Source organism: Sus scrofa, chromosome 16 (assembly GCF_000003025.6).
Source record: "Sus scrofa isolate TJ Tabasco breed Duroc chromosome 16, Sscrofa11.1, whole genome shotgun sequence".
In the NCBI taxonomy this organism is placed as follows: domain Eukaryota; kingdom Metazoa; phylum Chordata; class Mammalia; order Artiodactyla; family Suidae; genus Sus; species Sus scrofa.
Window position 1 is genome coordinate 17,727,341 of NC_010458.4, and position 22,123 is coordinate 17,749,463.

The 22,123-nt window shown below is 40.9% G+C and overlaps 1 protein-coding gene across 1 annotated transcript in view; it reads right to left on the minus strand.

Moving 5' to 3' along the window:
- The window catches only part of DROSHA (drosha ribonuclease III), a 120,260-nt gene continuing 98,491 nt past the window's right edge, over positions 355-22,123 (minus strand). The window contains 8 exon segments of the mRNA XM_021077126.1: positions 355-617; positions 3,358-3,404; positions 4,216-4,308; positions 6,903-7,006; positions 7,098-7,180; positions 8,896-9,037; positions 19,541-19,646; positions 21,211-21,368. Of these exon segments, the coding sequence (XP_020932785.1) occupies positions 487-617; positions 3,358-3,404; positions 4,216-4,308; positions 6,903-7,006; positions 7,098-7,180; positions 8,896-9,037; positions 19,541-19,646; positions 21,211-21,368 (864 nt within the window). The 3' untranslated portion in view covers positions 355-486.

Below are 22,123 nucleotides of genomic sequence, written 5' to 3' on the forward strand. Positions count from 1 at the left end.
AGCACAATGAGAACTGAGAACATGATAAACATCCAGATGAATGCTGAAAAACTGAGTTAACAGTCCAGAGATTTCAAACAGTATAGACGTTAATAGAGTGTAGCCCAAATATCTGGCAAAGTGAATTTTTCGTTTGTCAGTTGAGAGTCTGGAGTCACAAACTGAGAAAGATAAGAAAAACAGGATCTATTCCACACAGAATATACTTTTTGAATTTTATTATTTAAAGAACAAAATATAGGGAATATGCACATTCACCCAAGTGGTTTTCCATTAAATAGGAGAGAAATCAAATATTTTGTAACAAAGACCACCCAGCTAAAATCCGAACGTGAGATCAGTAAAACAACAAGAGTGATTTGACTTTGTGTTTATTTCAATGGGCACACTTCATTCACTGTCTCCAGGAAAACTAGGCTAAGTCTCTGATGGGCAACAGTCACAGTTATTAGGCAAGTAAATACGCCACCACTTCCGTGCCCTCCTTTACTTCTTTATGTCTTCAGTCTCATCTGGCTCTTTCTCTTGATGCTCTCTTTCCCACCTCATTTCTTTTAACTCTTGTCTGTACTTCCGTTCAATGAACCGCTTCTGATGGGCCATCTGGGGAAAGTTATCTGACACGAGGAGATATATTTTACACTTAATAAAGGAGAGCCACTAGTGCGCACGCAGAATGATGCAAACTAAACGTTCACACATACACACAAATGTGTAGCCACATGAAATCTGTGTAGCTGTATTTTATAAGGAAAGAGAAAAAAAAATGTTTGTTTTCTTCTCTTTTTCTTTTATCATTCAGGAACACAATGGAAGTCTGGATCAGCGCCCGACTGCAGATTTCAATATCCGATGTGAACTCAAGCATAAAAGGCACCGAAACATACAGAACTGTTAAAACACAGATGTGTGGCTTCGGAATGTTTCCAGCTAGGTGTTTTAACATAGCTCTCCTAGCAGCAAGCGATTTCCAGGAGAGATGAAAGGCTACAGCAAAAGGGAGTTGTATATTTTTACAAAGCTTAAATCAAAACCTTCAAACGAATAATGGTATTATCACCATTATTTACCAACAATTAAAGTTTTTTGGAAAAAGAGTAAAAAAAAAAAAAAGATCAGATGGACAAAGGTAGGCCACATCCCAAGTCGTTATTTCTGAAAACTCAATTTGTGACGTTTACCATGAGAAGCTCGAAGCTACACTGACAACAGCAATTCAAGGGGAGCCCTTGCACTTGGTGAGAGGAAACGGGTCACTCAATAGCACCATCTGAGCTAAATTTAGTTTGACATCTGACCCTGTGCAAGAATGCTGACACAGTTGCAATCTTGATTAAAATGTTAAAAATCACAATTCCGTTGTTATTTGTGGTCTAGAATGAGCTCGGTAATGGAGTAAGAAATCAAACACGGAACGAGGAAAAACGTCAGTTCACACACTTGTCAGCAAACATGCTCCAACAACAAACATCGCAAAGGGGTGCAGGCGTGAATGAGAGCAGCACAAGCTACCTATAATTCGGAGCTGTGGCATACGGAAGTTCCCACACTAGGGGTCGAATCGGAGCTGCAGCTGCCGGCCTACACCGCACAGCTACAGCAACACAGGATCCAAGCCACATCTGTGACCTACACCACAGCTCACTAAGCCGGGATCCTTAACCTGCTGAGCAGGGCTGGGGATTGAACCCTCATCCTCATGATACCAGTCAGATTCATTACTGTTGAGCTACAATGTGAACTCCATAAACATTCACCTACTTTTAAACATGCAGTTTGATTGAGTGATCGATTTTTTGTTTACTCCAAACCAAAGAGTCACAATTATCATGGCATGTGAACTTGAGCTCATAACTCCAATCATTTTCTTAGGTTTGACTCCTAGAAATGAAATCTCTAGATCAAAGCATATGGACATCTTTAAGGACCTGATACATATAGTTTAAACAATTCACTCCCACAAGTACGTATGCAGAGGCCAGTCTCAGAACAGTTTTTTTTGTTTTTTTTTTTTTTGCTATTTTAGGGCCACACCCAAGGCATGTGGAGGTTCCCAGGCTCGGGGTTGAATCGGAGTTGCAGCTGCCGGCCCACACCACAGCCACAGCAATGCCAGATCCTTAACCCACTGAGTGAGGCTTGGGATCGAACCCTCATCCTCAGGGATCCTAGTCAGGTTTGTTAACTGCTGAGCCATGAAGGGAACTCCTCAGAACAGTATTGTTTTATGGTTGAAAGCAAACAAAGAAAAACTCTAAAGACGATGTCTAACAATCCTACAGGTAGAAAATGGAGTCTCACTTTTACTGCAATATGTGATTACACACAATGGATTAAAAAAGCTCCTCAACAGAGTCAACAAAACTCTCAGTGAGATTCCACAGACACGGGACCCTGGTAACACCAGCTTCTGCCCCCAGGCCTCCTCTCTCCCCACACCCTCCAGTTATCATCTGCGGATTCCCACTGGCTCCTGGCCATCCTGCCTTTCCTGGAATCCCTCCTAGGCTGAGCACCTGGGCCTCTTCACTTCCAGCTTCCCACACTCTGCCCTCGCCCACACTGAGCTGGTATTTGAAGCAGAACGGAACTGCATTGTCATGTTTTGCCCACAGGTGCTGCTGTGCGACACAATATACCTCAGAAGAAAACTTCCCTGCACTTATGCCTTCAATTTACAAAAGACTCTGCAGTTCCCTACAGGGTCAATTATGTAACTGAAATTTCTTCAACCCAGCCACCCTACTCTTGAGACTCCATCTCCCAGAACTAAAAGCACAAACGTCGAGACTTCCATTGTCAACAGGGATAAAGAGCAGCAGCATCCACCAAAAATTTTTAAGTTGAATAAACTATGGCACAGCCACAGCATGAAATATTATGCGGCCCTTAAGAAAGAATGAATTGGAGGCACTATGACCTGCAGGGCTGCCCATGATGTATTACTGAGCAAGCAAAGGAGGATGCAGAGACGTACGTGAATATCTCGTTTTAATAAAATAATGGCCAAAAACTAAAGAGGAAAAAAACCTTCATTGGTTTCAGATTTTAGAGTTACAGAGAAATATATAGAATGAAATACACTAAGTCATGCATGTTGCCTGGGCTGAGAGTGGGACTCCACACAAAAAAGGAAAATGAAAATCAAAAAGCATTTGGGAATACTCTTTTAAAAAAAATTATAAGCTCATTTTACATATACCTTACACTCTACTACACTCTGTGTGGAGAATAATTATGAAGAAAGGAAGATCACATTTTATCGGTACTTTACCATTTTTCTACTTCCCCATTTTCTTTCCATAAAACACTCATTACATTATGAACATACAATTATAGAAAAAGAGATAGGCTTACATTTTTCAAGTGCATCCATTGCTGCTCCCATTTCCGCTTGCTGAATACTATTAAATAAAATAAAGAAAAGGTATGCTTTAATTTAAAGATTTTTTTTTTTTTTTCCAAAAACAGAAAGTATGGCTCCAAATTATTCAGGCTGATTTTCATGTTTAGCACATAAAATTTTATCTGATTGCTTCTACTATTACATGCTGAATTGCACTGGAGGAATACACACAAAGGCATGCAGAAATGTCATTTATTTGCACAAAGCCTGTTCATGTTATCCGTTCCACACCTTCGACACTGCAACAAAATGCCTTCCATTTATATTAGGGCTGAAGTATTTCTTACTTAAATTTTGAACATTCTCAGTGTAAAGTTTAAGAGGCAAAGAGTAAAAAAATATATGTATAGGCAGACTTCAAATCATGTCTCAGTTTAAAATCACTTGGACGTTTCAAAGAAAGGTGATAACATATATAATTCTTTTTACCTGAAGATGTGAGCATCTCTACAAAGCTCAGGTGAGGAGTGACAGGAGATCAAGTGTCATGCATGACATGTTTTATAAAACGCCTGCAGCAAAATTCAGTACTCTCGGGGGTAACTCAGACTGGACAGACCTTACCTGTGCACCAGGTAATTGGTTTTCTCAAGGTGGCCAAAGCCCTTTACGCAGTGGTGTTCCCACTATTCAAGGTCGATTCTCAAGTGTGGGGCTGGACTTGGTGGGCACATTAATCCCTGGGATTTACTTTGCTATTACCCTCAAACACTCCATACTCTAAGTTTAAAAGGACAGGTTGCAGAGTTTGGAAATACCAAGCAGGGACATCTCAGACACAAGAAATTCAAGGCTTCTTCTCCTCATACCTTGGTCCTTTCCCACAGCCGATTCTCTCTCCCTTGAAGTAGACGGCCACGGTGTAGGTTCTAGCATGGGATGGCCCGACTGTCTGCAGAGTCCTGAAGGACAAGGAAAAGGATGTGCATTACATGACGTGTTACTCTACTGTTACTGCCAGTATGCAGCTCCAGGAAAAACAGGGGACTTACTGCTTAGAGAGAGGAAGGTAAACATAACTAGAAAAATAAAGGAGTAAGTTTTTGACTTGCTAATCTGACAAATAGAGAGTTTTGAGTGGAAATTTAAAAAACTCTACAGTGGATTTATATATATCTAAGTATTTATGTTACATATATAATTCCCCCAAAGCATTATATGCAGTATTTGAAGGCAAAGAGTGAGGTGTAAAATATTTTTAAATAATTTCAGTGTTCTTCCAAGGATCACAAAATTAACAAACTTTCATCAGTGTAAACTTAGCCATTTCAGTTTGTTCTCTGTTTTTCAGTGCTAATCACAGCTAAAGACAATAAATATTTGGCTAATACACCTCAAACCACAGCTGAATGGGTTCGCATCCTTTATGGATTTTTTCCCTAATGTCTGGTATCTTATCTAAAAGATCAGAAAATAGATTTAACTTCTGGAACATCGGAGATGGTTTCAACGGTATGCTATAGGGCAGAGTACACAACACGACTGCCAAAAACAAAACCCCAGGTACTGTGGATTTTAATGACAAGGTGTAGATTTCAAATGCGGTCAAACTGATAGCTTCATGGAAAAGGGAAATTAAAAGTAGCCAACAAAGATAATGGAATGAACACAGTAATCTTGAAAAAAACTATGTAAAACAACCCCATCATCTTGATAAAAAAGAACAAGCTCACCGCTTGCTTTCATTTGGGGGGTTTATGAGAAGGAGCAGTCATTTCCTTTGTGTTTATGCATTCGCTGGGATGAAAGTACACGGGTGGCTTCTTAAAGGTGGCGCTTATTATAGTAATCATGCCTGCGGTATGCGAAATTTATCATCCTCATTTTATTTATTGAACTTTAATTATCACTTTGATGAGGAAATACTTTGAGCCTTTCATGTAATACAGTTTGGATATTCATTATGCCTATTGGGCACGTATTAAAGTGCTATTTCTAAACATTTGGGTTTTTTTCCCAACAAATAAAGGAAACATTGTTGAGCAGTGACAGCTTCTTGGGACAATTTATAGTAGCCTGCTGTGGGGTGACTCAACCTTCTCTTGGCCTCAGTTTTTCTTTTAGTGAAAAAGCCTATAACGTGTTGTGACTATTAAATAAAAACATAAAAAAGGATTTAAAATTCCCGACTGCCACTCCGGTGTTTTCCCTTGAGTACCATGAAGTCTGAGAGAGCCCACAGGAGAGGGGCTTTTGTTCCAGATGAAACACTCTCACGGACGTGTGTACTTGCACCCATGTGGCAAGGGGTAAGCCGATACTGAAACTGGATTCTTTAAAACAATCTTAAAAACACATATCAGACCGACCATACCTGGGTAGGAAATCCACCTATGCTGACAAGCCTTCCCTTTTATAATTCCTCTTTGAAACCACCTTCTGAAACCGTCTCTGAATGTCTCAAACTAATTACTCTATTTCAGAGTCAAACCTCCTGTTTTCATCAAAACTGGCATTAGGTGTGTTGTAACCTGCACTTCCTTTGAATGACTTTTGGCTATCACTCAAAGGATAAGGATTTATTACTAAAGATATTTAACAGTACAGAGCAGCTTTGGGTACATATTCTGGAAAGGAAAGTTCCAAATATTTGAATAACACAGCAGTGGTGAAGAACTGCCCAGCTTCTTACAGTGACTGAAGGGCCAGAGGCCAACAGGGCTTCAGAGAGAGTGGACAGAGACAGCCAGATACCATTTTAAGTAAGCACACCCCACTTAATCTGGACGTGTAGGCCAGTAGGGGTTATAAGAAATAAAAAGACAAATATAAAAATGTATATAAAAACAACGTAACCTAAATTTTTCTTTTTTTTCTCTTTTCAGGGCCACACCTCAGTATATGGAAGTTCCCAGGCTAGGGGTCAAATAGGAGCTGCCAACCTACACCACAGACACAGCCACAACAACAACAGATCCGAGCTGCGTCTGCAACCTACGCTAACCTAAATTTTTCTTTTTTGTTCTTTTTTTTGTCTTTTTTTGCCTTTTCTAGGGCCGCTCCCACATATGGAGGTTCCCAGGCTAGGGGTCTAATCGGAGCTACAGCTGCAGCCTACGCCACAGCCACAGCAATGCCAGATCCAAGCTGCGTCTGTGACCCACACCACAGCTCGCGGCAATGCTGGATCCTTAACCCACTGAGCAAGGCCAGGGATAGAACTCACAACCTCATGGTTCCTAGTCGGATTCGTTAACCACTGAGCCATGACGGGAACTCCTAACCTAAATTTTTCTTATCTTTATCTGAACACCTGAGCATGTCCTGCTCCCAGGGAGCAGTTCACTGAGTGTTTCAGAGAGGAGAGGAGAAAGCACACATAATCACAGGTGACTCACTTACTGGAGCTGAAGGACTGAGAGGCCCAAAGCTTCAGTGCTGAAGTCACCACCAGGACTCTGTAACCACTACCCTGCAGTGATTAGCTCTTCCTCCAGGCACATGGAGCATAATGCTCAGCTTACAGGGGCTGATGGCCCAAGGCAGCTGTACTTACTTGTACAGAGGAATGTCCGGCTCTTTTCCTTCCGTCCTAAGCGTCAGACAACACTGCTGAAGCTGGGACTTGGGGTCATTCCAATCCTGATTCAAAATGAACTCCTGCAGCAAGTCCCCAAAAAGCATTTAGTAAAGGTTTCTAGAATCACCAGGCATAGAACATACAACCGATTTAAATTTTCTATGATCTTACTTTTAGTCGTGGAAAGAAACAAACATTCATGAAAGTATGAACATATTCCAAGTCCTTGTCAATGTATAGGGCTGCGATAAATGCTGAAAAAGACAACATTAAAAAATAAACCACAATGCACTGCCAGAAAGATACAGGACCTAGACTTTTAAGGAACGTTTTCATAAGGTTTTCAATTTTCAAGCCCTCTTTACTTTTTAGCATTACCATTTCATCTTTCTTCAAATGAGAACTACTCTTTATCACTAATATTAGAAGCAGCAATATACATGAATGATTAGGATGTAATATACAGTATAAGACCAAACTACATTTGGCTAAGGGCTAAATGAATAATTAGTTAAAAATGATACCCAAAATGCTGTTGTACAGTAGAGAAAGAATGATATCTGGGAACACAAACATGTTAACACCAAATAAATCAAAATAAAACCTGAAGATCAGATACGATGCCAGAATGAGCATATGCTTGGGGCCTGCTATTCTTAACACCAAGTCTTAAGGAGATCACCCATTTACAAGGGTTTGTGTTACATTTCATGAACAGAAATGGGACACTTTATAGATTCAATCTGCCCAAAGAATAACCTGAAATTGGGCTTAGTGGCAAAATAACCAAATTGGCATTAATAAACAGTGATCTCAAAGATGAATTCATTAAAAGGTATCTTAAGGTATCTTAACTACAAAAGCAAATGGGATAAAAGAAGGGATAAAAATAACTTTTTATCTAAAAAAAAAAAAAAGGCCAGTGAGACAGATCACTTAATTTTCTTGTAATTTTAATCTTAAGTTACTTTCCTTTAGTTGAAAAAGAAGTTCTTTTAAGTGCCTTAGTCAGATTGCTTTTGCACTTTGTAAAATCAGCTGGACTTTAACATTTGTATGTAATTCCAACTGTCAAAAAGATTATAACATTAAAAAAAAAAAAGTTCCAGAGGCCAGTGAACAGCTCACTTATTTTTAAGTAGTATCAGAAACAATACGATTGTGTGTATAATCCTTCAGTTGTTAGCTATAACAGGATTACTTATAATGCTACCAGACCACATCGGAAACTGTAAAAGATGACAACACTGTCTATAGAGCTTTGAGCTCATTCACAACAACAGAAAATAGTTTTAGTATTTAGTGAATAAATTACCCTTCTTTCTTCTACGTCCCTATCTAAAGGCTGCTGAGTGGCAAAAACACCTGTGATTCAGCATCACCAATCTTCACATTCTGTTACTGTTTCTCAGAGAGAGATGTGATGGCCCAGCATTAAGATGGAGGAGTGCGGAGGCGGGGGGGCGGGGAGGGTATGCCACACTGAACACCAATTGAACGTAAATTCATTTTTCACATCTTAATTCCAAGTAATTCTCCCTCATCACTCCAAACAAGTTCCCTGACCCCTTGGTGATCAATCTAATCCATCTACCACCAGGCACTGGACCTGCTTTCTGTTCTGTCAGTGTACATTAGTTTTTTTTTTTAATTATTACTCAATGAATTTTATTACATTTATAGTTGTACAACGATCATCAAAACCCAATTTTATAGCATTTCCATCCCAATCAGGAGCATTTCTTGAAAGTCAAAAATAAGCTTCAAGTTTTATGGTGCTAATTTCGATGTTATAGGATTTGGGAAATTTATGCTTCAGAGAAAAGCGTAAATAAAAATTAAAATAGAAAAGAGACTTCTTTAATCAGAACATAATAAATAATAAGGAGAAGCAGCATAAATGTTGGACCATTTGATTTAAACTTTGAACCTGCAGGTGAAGAGAAAAGCTTTATCCTATAGGACTCACATTCCAAAAGGTCTGCCAATGTCTTGGTCCGAAGGGCCACAGGCCTCTTGGTCTTGTCATTGGTGATGGCGTATTCCTGCATGCCCAGTTCCTCGGCGACCTTGGCTTGAGTTCTGTTATTCACCAAAGAGCTTCGCAACAACTGGCCAAAGGAATTGAGGTACATTTAGAAACCACTTCACCTTTGGTCTCCTTCTTGCTCCTGTGTTGGGCCCAACCAGCCTAGACCATCTCATTGACAGGGACACCTGGACAAGCGATGGTGTAAGGTCTCAACCATGACCCCCAGGCAGCAGTGACAAACTGCACATGCTTCTAGTTTCTTCTTAATAACTTACTCGCATCTGGATTTTACCCAGCTACCATTTAAATAGTTCATTTAGTTGTTTAGTAGCAGTGAGCAGTAACATTAAAGGTCATAGCTTCCCTTAAGTTTAATGTCACTAAATCGGGGAGCATTAAAAATTTGGAAAACGAACTTCTGAGGTACAATTTACATACAACAAAATACACTCATTATAAGTATAGTTAAATGAGATTGGACAAGCTTCTACATTTCCATTACTCCAAACAAGTTCCCTGACCCCTTGGTGATCAATCTCATCCATCTATCACCAGGCACTGGACCTGCTTCCTGTCAGTGCACACTAGTTTTAAAGGAGCATTTCTTTAAAGTCAAAAATAAGCTACAAGTTTTATGGCACTAATTTTGATGTTGTAGGATTTGGGAAAGTGGTGTTTTAGTAATACTTAAAATATTTAAATTATTGTTACTTTTATTATTTTAAAGATTTATACTATATATCCTTTCCCAAGACCCTTTGTTTTTAATCAAATTGAAATATAATTTCCATATTTCAACTTCAAGAATTCCAAACAAAAATTTCTTTTAGGAATTTCAGTCAGCTAGGAGTCCTCTAAGGACTCTCCCAAGTAGCAACATCAAACAGTGCATGAAAATTGGGCAACCAGTCCATTGTAGAGGTGCCCATAAAACAGGCGTGGGTTAGGAATTTAACACCAATCACTCACTGGGGGAAGGTAGGGGAGGGAGGCCGGGGGGAGTGGGTGGATACAAAGATCCACCAAACAAGGACGCACCAAACAAGAGCTGAAAGTAATTACCCCCAATCTCTAAGATCTGGGGGAATAATGCACCTAAAACTAGAACTTCTTCTTACAACAGATACAACAAACTCTTGGTCTAGCACAATTCCTTCCTACTAAGGAATATCCCTGACACCAGGGCCATGGAACAGGGTGCAGCTTCAAGTCATGCTGTATTACACTCCCTGCCGTTCCACATCGCGCTTTGTTTATTAGATGCAAGTTTTATGCTCTGTGGCTCCACAGTGTCAGCTGAGCTTATGAAAATCAAGATTTATTCGCAATGCCTGAGATTGCATCCTTGACAATAGATAAATAAGAAACAATATGTTCTTAATTTGTCTGACAATGATTCATGAAGCAGAAATACAACTTGATCTTCATAAGCCATGCTTGCTGTTGAGTTACAGACTATTATTCTTTGCTTGTCTCTGCTCCCTTCCTCCTCTGATTTCCCCCTAACTCTATCTTTTCTTCAATATAGTAAGTGTTTCATTAAAACTACATCCACAGAGAAGCTCAAAATTAAAAAGGCTTGGCATATAACGTTAAAAGAAGACACAACCTATAGAGAGCCCACCAGCCTAATACCTTGTAATTACAGAGTAAGTGAGCTGGAAGGGAGATAATTTTTTTAGTTTGGATTTCTAATGGGGAAGGGAGAGGCTCATGGGGGACCAGGAGGGCTATTTTGAAAATGTTGCTATGCTGAGTAAGCTGGTTCTCTCTCATTATACTTTTGGTGAGAGGAAAAAACTCTAATTTGGGCTATGCGTATGGAGACTTCATGCCTCAGATTCAACAAACCTGATGTACACATGAGCACACACGAACCACGATACATCACCGGTTACTGGGCCCCAGCTGCTGCCTCCAGCATCAGGGCTCCGCATTCAGAACGGTACAGTAATGCTGTCTGACGGGAGGAGGACAGCAGGGAGGACAGAAACAAAAACGCTTCCGGTTTGATTTAACATACAACCTGACGGGTCTTAACTTTAAGGTGGCCGGCAGAAAGTAAAATCTTTCAGTTCTTGCCAAAACCCAGAGTCTGAACCAAAAGTCAGTGGGGGAAAAGGAAGCAATAAATCATCCATATTTTTAGAGTCGGTTTAAATTTAGAAGATGAGCTGAAAAGAGGTAAGACCTTGCTCTTTACCTAAACACGGAAGTCTGAATGGCAGTTCTTTAAATGACAACCTCCGTCCTTGGCCTTTACTGAACTCTGTTTCAGAATGAATCATGCTGTTTGCCAACGAGTGAGATCAAGAGGGGATCACAAGGCAGAAAACCCCCTAAAGCTATGGCAGTTCAGTGCAACAGTCGTAGAGATGCTGGGCCAGGCCCTGTGCTGCTGGCTAAAGATCCGAGATGATCAACATCCGTGGTTGCCCTCTGAGAGCTGCTAATCTCTAAAGGTGGTCACACACAAAGTGGTCGGTACAATGCACCGTGGCAGCCGCAGTGACAGCACAGGCCATAGTGCACGCAGGTGTTCCTCTCCAAGCCAGCTTTCCAAAAAGACCTCCTGCAGGATGTGACCTCTGAGTAAAAACATTTCAGAGGCTTGTTGACCTGGCTGTTATATCAGAATCATAAGGTACTGTTGACATACTGGTGCTCAAGCCTCTTCCAAGAACCAAGGGATTAGAATTTCTGGGGATGTAACTTGGACATATACATTTTTTTTTCTCAATTTCAAGCAGGTGGATTCCGATGCATGTAAAGGAAAGACTGAAAAGAATGAATCCACCAGTGGAAGAGGAATGGGTGCTAGGGTCTGAATGTTTGTGTCACCTTAAAATTCCTATGCTGAAATCCTAACCCTAAAGATGATGGTATTAGGAAGTGGGGGGCTTTGGAGAATGATTAGGTCATGAGGGTGGAGCACACATGAGGGGATTAGTGCCCTCATAAAAGAGATCTCATAGGAGTTCCCTGCTCAGGTTAAGGATCTGTGTTATCACTGCTGTGGCTCAGGTTGCTGCTGTGGCCCAGGTTTGACCCCTGGCTCAGGAACTTTTGCATGCTACAGGTGCACAAAAAAAAAGAGGCCCCATAGAGACCTCTAGCCCCTTCCACCCTGTGAGTACAATGAGAGGTCTGTGACTCAGAAGAGAGCCCTCCCTTGACCATGCCGGCACTCTGCTCTCAGATTTCAATCTCCAGAACTGTGAGCAATAAACTTCTGCTGTTCATAAGAAAGCCAGTTTGTGGTATTTTTGCTGTACCAGCCTACACATAGTAAGACAGGAGGAAAAGGTTTTCCACGAAGAGGAAATAATAAAAGCAAGGGGCCATGACACAGTAAGGTGATTACTGGGTGGAAGTGGAGGAGAAATCGGAGCCTAGTCGAGAAGAACTGGTACAGATGAGGCTGGTCAGCCTCTGCCAGGGAGAGTCATCCCAAAAGGTGTCATATGGGAGCAGTGACAAGGTAATCTTATGAATTTAGAAAGCTCATTTTGGTGGATGTATCTGAATGGAGTAAGACATGAGGTTGGAAAGCCTGGAGATGGTGATGCTATAAATTACTGGTTGACAAAGAGGAAATTTTTTTCAGTATAAATCTAGAAAATGTTAAGCACCCAACTGAGCATGAGATAGTTATCAGACTGTTTTGCAAACAATGTCTTGAGCTAGATGTACTGCTAAAAAGTAAAAGACTTGGCGCCAGGCTGCCTGGGTTCAAACTATAGACCTACCACTTCCTGGCTAAGGGACCCTGTATAAGCTACTAAATCTCTCTGAGGCTCAGTTTCCTCATCCATTAAATGCAGAAGTAATACCCACCTCACAGGGATGTAATGAGAATTAAAGTGAATGAGTTTACAATTTAAGTACAATGACTGGCTCATAAACACACAGAAACGTTAGCTGCTGTTGTTACTGGCATCATCGTTGTTAGGCAAGATATGCTTTCTCCTTGGTTACAGGGAAAAAGTTACAGAAAGTTCTAGGAATTCCTCCAGATTTGTTTTCAATGCAAATATTATGGATACCGGTCCATTAACTGTCTCCCAAACTCTCCATTTTACTAAGTGCTGACCTGTCCTTTTTTAAATACTTTTTTTTAACACTCCATTCCCCTACCCCCACCCCCAACCGCCTCATCAAAAGATAAAATGTAACTTGAAGTCACCAGAAAAACGGAGGGCTCTCTGTACAGCTGAGAAAAAGACTGCTGACATCCTGAAGCAACAGCAAGGACCGATAAGAATATTAAAACTGAAAATTGTGATTCTGAGAATCCAGGATGTTTTCTATTATCTCAACAGAGCAGTCTTTCGTAATTAGCATGAACTTAAATTTTAATAAGACAAAAGGTTTATTGGTTTAAAATAAGCAAAGAAACATACTGGCACTCTTCCTTAAACGTCTATGTACTCTTAATTTAAAGAGAAAACCCCATTTGTGGGACATGAGCTACCAAAGAGGGCCCCCTAGTGTAAATTAGGGAGAGTGTGATTTATTATTTTGAGGGCTTATTAATATAAGAGCATGGGGTGAAAACAGGACATATTATTAAAAATGGCAGTGATGTGCCACCCAGGTCTACCACGCCAAGAGCGGTAGCCAGATGGTCTCGACTCCCGTGTTAACTAAAAAAAAAAAAAGGCAGGCAAACGCTAGCAGCTGGAGTGCAGGTCAGAAAGAGCCAAGTTACATCAGTAATGGAGAAATTCTCAAACAGGAGGCTGTGATATCTATCCTCTCAAAAGGATCTTTTAGATAAGATACCTGTTTATTGGAATGATTTATGTTTCATGCCTAATGGAGGCAGTGGGAAAGGATTAGATCACTGATTCTCAAACTTTGTGTCGTTCCTGTTTTGTCATTATCCCAAATCATTCCTCTAAAACCAAAAATTTCTGCAAGTTCATCTTGCTGGGGGATGCCTCCACCGGGCACTGCCTTGCATTCTGGAGCCATGCAACCGACAATTTTTAGCTCGGTAGCTTGTAGTAGAGGCTAAGAGAAGAGAATGAAACAGGTGAAAATTCACATGCAATCGTTGAAACTTAAACATGTGACAAGACAGGCATTCTAGTCTGAATAAGTGCTCTTTGAGACCCTCTCACTATTTACTCTGACTCTACTGAGTGGGTTCTACCCTCAAACACCAAAACTTCAGTCTATGAAACAGAACCTCTTCCTTCTACATCTCAACTCAAATTCTGTCATCCTAGAACAATTACATAGCCTGACATCCCTTCCTAGACTCTCTTGACTACCTGACTTACGGAACATTGTTTTCCCGAATCGGCATTCAAAACTTGAAAAGCATGATTTCATTTGCTCAACTGTCCTTATTCTTTATGAAACAAGTGTGCAAGGGAATGGCTCCAGACCAACTAATGCCTCCGTGTGATTTGCTGTAGTTGTGTTCTTTGACCACAGTAATGAATAATCAGCCACCCTCTCCCGGCCACCCCCCTGCCTGGCCAAGTGCAACTGCAGTAAGTAATCCCCAAACTTTTAAAATTACTTTTAATCCTTAGACTTCCATAAATAAGTTTTCAGCTTCTTTCCTTACACATAAAACAAGGTGCTGTTTTCCTCCAATGCCACTTTCACTTCCCTCTCTACAGGACTCAGCGGCCCATAAAACTCTCATTCTTCTATTTATTTATCAAATAGGTCCTGAGAGCCCACATACCAGGCACTGCTGGGCACACAGTGATAAATAAAAACATGCTCTCACAGAACTTCCAGGACAGTGGAACAGGCAAACTCGCAGAAGTGCCAGAATGGAAAAGAACGTGGAAATTTGCTTGTCAAGTTTCCTTTGCACCCAGCAGTCACGCTGGAACTGACATCTAATGAAGACGGGATGGGGGTGAAGGCTGGAAGCAGAACGGTCTCCAGGTAGAACAACATGTACAAAGCCCAATGGCAGGAGGGGACTGCAGGAACGCATAGCAGCCAGAGCAGAGGTGCAGAGTCAAAAGACTACATGTGACGGGGGGCCAGGCAGGTGGGCCGGCTTGTTCGTTCCAAACTCTCCAAAGAACAAATGAAGAGCAGGACTGGAATATGACAGTCCTCACTCAGCATTTCTGCTGAGCACTGACATGTGAGCAACTGGCCAAGCACCCAGGGAATCAGGAGTGAAGAAAACAGACAAACCTCCTGCCCCATGGAGCTTACTCTCTGATGAGAGAAGACAGATGGTAAACAAATAAAATACATAGTATGTGCTAAGGAGAAAAAGGAAGGAGAAAATGGAGAAGAGGGTCCAGGCTGGGGGAGGGGAGCTAAGGACCAGGAAAAGAGGCCACCATTCAAGCAGGGTACGTTAAAAAGCCCTCACTGGTGATGACATTTGAATGGAGACCTGAAAGAGGTGAGGGATCTGGCTGTAGCATGTGCCAAGCCCCGAGGCAAAGGCTCTTTTAGTGTCCTGCAGAATGTCACAGAGGCTAACATGAAGCATTTGGGAGAACAAAGTCAGAGATGGCAGCAGGAAGGAAGGTCATCTAGGGTCTTGTAGATGACAACACGGTCTCTTACCCTTGAGAAGAGGAAGCTTTGGAAGGTTTTACACAGAGGAACCTATAAGCTGACATCCCTTTGAAAGCGATTCTTTAGGGAGTTCCCATCGTGGTGCAGCAGTAATGAACCTGACTAGTACCCATGAAGATGCGGTTTGATTCCCGGCCTCGCTCAGTGGGTTAAGGATCGGGCATTGCCGTGAGCTGTGATGTAGGTCACAAATGCAGCTGGGATCCTGTGTTACTGTGGCTGTGGTGTAGGCCGGCAGCTGCAGCTCTAATTCGACTCCTAGTCTAGGAACTTCCATATGCTGCAGGTGAGGCCCTGAAAAGCAAAATAAATAAACAAAAACCATTCTTTAGATGATGTGCTAAACTTAGTCTGAGAGGTGGGCAGGGATGGACCAGTTGGGAGGCTACAGCTGTAATTCAGGGTACAGAAAACTGAGGCCCAGACCAGGCTTACAACAGCAGAGCTGATAAAAAGTAGTCACACCTTGGACACACTTTTAAGGTGAAATCAATAGGCTATGCTAATGGCTAGGAGGTGTAGGATGAGGGAAGGGTCTAAGGTCTTTATAAAGCCTGAGCAACTACAAGTACAGAGTAATCCTTATTAACATGGAGAACATCCAGAGAGAAGCACGTTTGAGGATGAAAATCAGCTTTGTTTTGGTCATATCAGGTTTGAGTTGGACTCACAGAAATCCAACTAGAGATCCCAGTATGTCTATATATCTGGATATCTGAGTATTCTATAAATCTATAGATACTGGAGTTCCCATTGTGGCTCAGCACGTTAAGGAGCTGACATTGTCTCTGTACGGGTGTGGATGTGATCCCTGGCTGCACTCAGTGGGTTAAGGATCCGATGTTGCCACAAGCTGCAGCATAGGTTGCATACGTGGCTTGGATCCAGTCTTGCTGTGGCTGTGGCGTAGGCTGCAGCTGCAGCTCTGATTCAACCCCTAGCCTGGGAACTTCTGTATGCTGGAGGTGTGGCCATAAAAAGAAAGAAAGAAAAAAAATATATATATATACAATGTATGAGTCTGGAGTTAGGGGGAGAAGTAAGGCCTGAAGACAAAATAGGAGGTAACGTACAGACCTGTTCAAGGCCATGAAGCTCACTCATGGAAAAGACGTCAAGAGAAAGGAGAAGAGGTCTGAGAATGGGGAGCCCTCCAAGATTAAGAGGTTGGGGAGGTGAAGAGGAAAAATTAAAGTGGATGGAAGATGAATGGCTAGTGTGGTCACAAAACACGTGCTGTGAAGACTCCCTGGTACAGCAGGTAATATGGACTGCACGGGAGCAAGAGGTAATTCAGGAAGGCTGGCGTAGGGAGCTGCAACACTGCCAGACAGACCCCAAACCTGAGACAATATTCATCATGGGAGAGCACAAAGATGCCCCAAGAATTGTCAAGGCCAGCTTTTCCAAGAGTAGCACACACCTCAGGGAGAAAGCTGAGCACGCTGCATTGCCCACCACTTTTGCTGGCAGATCTATTGGTCCTATTGCTTTCTACCAAAACTTTCTGTGAATGTAGTTAATAAAACCACCATATCAGAATTCTGTCATTTGTTAACATCTTTCTAATAAGTTACCAAAAAAACAAAAAACAAAAACTCTAATTTTTTTTTTTTTGTCTTTTTGCCATTTCTTGGGCCACTCTCTCGGCATATGGAGGTTCCCAGGCTAGGGGTCGAATCGGAGCTGTAGCCGGCAGCCTATGCAAGAGCCACAGCAACACCAGATCCGAGTCGCGTCTGCAACCTACACCACAGCTCATGGCAACGCCGGATCCTTAACTCACTGAGCAAGGCCAGGGATTGAAACCGCAACCTCATGGTTCCTAGTCGGATTCATTAACCACTGTGCCACGACGGGAACTCCCCAAAATCTCTGATTTTAAGATAGCAAGGCTGATATACACATTTTGGATAAAATTAGTTATTGCTCTGAGAGATCATTTTGGAAAGAACACAGAACCTTTACCCGGACCTTGGGCAGGGACCATGCCTTTCTGATCTCATTATCTATTCAATGTTGGGGGCCTCCCAGGAGGGGAGTGGGCAGGGGCACATGTGCTGTGACCTAGAAGGGAAGTAGTAAATTTGTTGATCTGCACCTCACACCTCCACGAACTCCTGCAGTTCACAGTTGATTTTGTAGGAATACGGGGTAAATGTGTGTATTTAACTCACACATTTTCACCAGTGGCTACTACATGGCTGCAAAATGAATTACTACTTCAAGCCGCTTGGTTTAGTTTGGCCATTTCTCAGACCAACCAGATACTCTTACAGCTATGAAGTCTACTCCCTAATGGAAAATGCTGAATGAGTGTTTTTTAATTCCTGAGTGTACTTGGCAAGATACTAGACGTGTTCATGTGTTTTTAAGAATTTCTTATCTATCCCAAAGCAGTTCACCTTAAATGTAATCAAACTGCTAATTTTAAACTAAATTTAAAATAAGAATACCCCTGATTTCCCATACAATGGTACATGGGGCATAGTAGGAATGCAATAAATATTCACTGAGTGAATGAATGAAAGGATCATATTTTGTTGGGCTTAGAAATTCTGCTGAATAATTATATCTAAACATAATCAAATAAACACATTCTCCCTAACTCCAATATCTGCGTCTCATATAAAGTACTTCCGGGGTTCATAGCTGCAAAGATAAGAGTCAATTCCATTCAAAGCAAAACATGCATAGAATTTGCAGAGATGCAAAGAATGAAAAAATTCTTACTTGTCTCAAGCATCATGACAAAAGTCTGTAGTGATAAAATGGCTTATAAAATTATGATTTTTCTTTGCTTAATAAAGTATTTGCTTTCTCAATGCCCTAGAAAGAGGGACTTCTCAAAGGTTATTCTGTACGCTACATGTAAGAGAGCATCATGATTGGCTTCCAGATATGTTTTGTTCTCCATTCTGGTTTTATTATTGATTGGTTTCACGGAGTAAAAAAGAGTATGCAGCAAATAAAAAAGCTCAATAAAGTTTTATAAAATGAAACAAAAGTAAGAGGAATGGGGACCATTCCATTTTGTTCATAAATCAAACCTTGTGAGAGTTCCTGTTGTGGCTCAGCAGTAATGAATCTGACTAGTATCCCTGAAGACACAGGTTTGATCCCTGGCCTCGATTACTGGGTTAAGGATCTGGCATTGCTGTGGCTGTGGTGTAGGCCGGCAGCTATAGGTCGAATTCGACCCCTGGCTTGGGAACGTCCATAAGAGTAGTTACCCATACGCTTTGGGTGCGGCCCTAAAAAGACCAAAAAAAAAAAAAAAAAAAAAAAAATCAAACCTTGTCTCTTTAAGTTCCCTTCAACTCTGCCATGGTCTAGCCAAAATAAAGCTTCTGATTTTCTATGCTATGTCCTTGTTTCAGCAATCCCAATGTGTGGAATGTCTTTGCATTGCAATTTCTTCCTATTAACTCCCAATGGTCAAATGCTACCCATCCTTCAAGTCTCAAGTATCATCATAGCCATGAAGCCTTCAAGAAACTGCACAGCTATAAGAAACTTTACTTTCCCTAAATAGCAGTTTCTCTATGTCTCCTCATAATACTTAACATGCTTCTCCTTTGTATTTAGGTATTTACTTACACCTTTTATAGTGTACATATATGTGTATACACATGCCTACTACACCTGTATCTATATACATATACATACATATATATAGAGAGAGGAGAGAATTTATAGTTATTTACTTACATTTTAAATTCCTTCTAATGGTTTTTAAACTTCTCAGACTAGGTGTCAACTAATATTTACCCCACCAATACCTCCTGCCCCATGAAGCCTAACTCAATGTCTTGTACTGAACAGGCAATCATTAAATGAAGGAATGTAAAATGAGTTTTTATCATATATTTACATGATGAAACAAAACCATATGATATGCTAAAGTCACCAAGAAATAAGTCATCGATTACATAAATATATATTTGATTTTTCTAATCTTCACTGTCTATTATATAGCAATCTTGTGTGAGGGAATTTTACACAAACTCACAGTTAAGTGTCCTTCATGATGATCTGGAAAATGAATGAATAAGTATTCTGTGGCTACCAGCTGCATTATGGAGTCACCTAGGAATTCCATCCTCTGATTGTGGCCTCTGGAGGGGGGGAAAAAACCATCAATGTAAAGAGATCAAAAAGCATTTGTGGATTAAAAAAAAAAAAAAAAAACAGAAATTTTTTTGAAAAAAGATATGATTTTGAAAAGGCATGTGTTCATCTTGTTTAAAGCACAAAACTAAATACAGTTCCCTAAGGCTCCTAAATTGAGAAGAGATCTGAGGCAATACAGGTTCAGTTTCAAAGGAGAGTAAAGTGAGTATTATCTAAGGATTAAACAACTGCTAAAATAAAGACTGGTAAATGGCACCTGCTCAAAAGCTGAGGGGTACCAAAAGAAAAATAAAGTACAATTAAATCCTTGAATAACAGAGGGGTCAGGGGCAGAAACCCTACACACAGTCAAAAATCCAATTTAACTTTACAGTCAGCCCTCTGTATCCACAGTTCTGCATCTGCAGATTCATCCAACCACACCACGTAGCAATATAGCATGTATTTACTGAAAAAAATCCACATGTAAGTAGACCCACATAGTTCAAATCCATATGATTCAAGGGTCAACTGTATAGTACAGACAACAATGCTGCACAGACAATCCTTCTAGAGACAAAACCAAGCAAAAAGGTCCAAGAATTTTCACTGCTAAATCTTTACCTCTTTATTGAAAAATACACTCCATTATTCAAATCTGGACTCCAGCTTAAGGACTAAAAAATCTATGACAAGAACCTTTAGTCTTTACAGTTTAAAGAGAGCTGTGAATATCTGATTTGAAGGAAGGAAGCCAAAAACTGAATTAAAAAACAGCATGCAGGGAGTTCCTATTGCGGCTCAGTGGTTAACGAATCCGACTAGGAACCATGAGGTTTCAGGTTTGATCCCTAGTCTTGCTCAGTGGTTAAGGATCTGGCATTGCCGTGAGCTGTGGTATAGGTCGCAGATGAGGCTCGGATCTGGCATTGCTATGGCTGTGGTGTAGGCTGGCAGCTACAGCTCCGATTGGACCCCTAGCCTGGGAACCTCCATATGTCACAGGTGCGGCCTTAGAAAAAACAAAAAGACAAAACAAAACAAAACAAAAAACAGCATGCAGAGAAACAACATTTTGGTTATTTAATTATTTCATGAGCTCATGTTCAAATCACTCATCCAGGCAGGGACTGGAGGGCCAAATGCAGCCCATGGCCTGTTTGAGTGAATCAAGTTTAACTGGGTCACAGCCATGTTCCTTCACTTATTTTTTTTCTGTGGTTGCTTTTGTTACCCAGGCAGAGTCAAGTCATCGTGACAGAGACCACGTGGCCTGTAAAGACTAAAATATTTACTATGTGTCCCTTCATAGAAAAAGTTTTTACTTCCATCACACTTATCTTACACTTTACAAAGAAATAAGATGTATGAAAATGAAACCCAAAGTATTAGATTAGAGAAGACTCCCGTGGAATTGGTGCCAGTGTCTAGACCTATTCATCCATCTAACAATGTGACTACCCTGAAAACAGGTTTGAAACCCCAATTCATTTGAAGGGCACGCAGCACAGGTTTGGGACTTTCTGTCTCAATGGTCACGTTAGAACTACATGTGTATTTCTAACTCACAGGGTCAGATGATTAAATCCCACAGTTCTCAATGTGAATGCTCTTGCCAGAAGTCGAACATGGGTAAAAATTACTCCAATTGCATCTTCAAATTCAGTAAGTTTCTGTAGAACTGGAGATGTCTCAATAAGTTGTCGATCGGTATTTGGCTCTTGAAGCTACCACAGGAAAGAAAGGAAGAAAAAAATCACATGCAGTTTTGGGTTACAAGAATAATTATCAATTCTAAAAGTGTTTTGTAAACTCCCTTCTCCCATGGGCAGAAACTTCTAAAATGCCAATATAACATGAAAGCTTTTTTCTCATCCCTTAGAATGGCAAATAAACCTAATATTTAAAGAAGGCTCAAATAATATTTTGCAATCTTCCACCAGATTTCAAGGCCAAATACTAGTTCAAAATCCCCAAGTATTATCCTAACTCTCCAAGGAAGAGCAAGCTGAAGAACTGCTGGTGGAGAATATACAGATATATGGATATTTAGTAGCTCAGTGCTTCTCAAACTTCAGCATTCATCAAACCCTTGCAGGACTTGTTAAAAGCAGATGGCAGGCCCTGACTCCAGGGTTTCTGATTCAGTATGCCTGGAATAAGGACCAAGAATTTGCCTTTCTGGTAAGTTCGCAGGTACCACAAATGCTGCAGGTCTGGGGACCGGCCTTTGAGAACCAGTGCATTGAGGAATTTGACTGCTGTGTATCTTCTAGGGACCAACCTATTTTGGCAAATCAACATCATTATAACTGGATTCAGCTTACACTGGAGATAATTACACCACTAGGCAGGTGCTCCACATAACAATGAGCCTTTATTCACTGGCAGAGAACAAATACGAAAAGTATAATTAAAATGAACATTTTCAAGAACTTGGGGCAAGTTCACATTAACAAAATGTTACTAAAGTCCTCTGAAT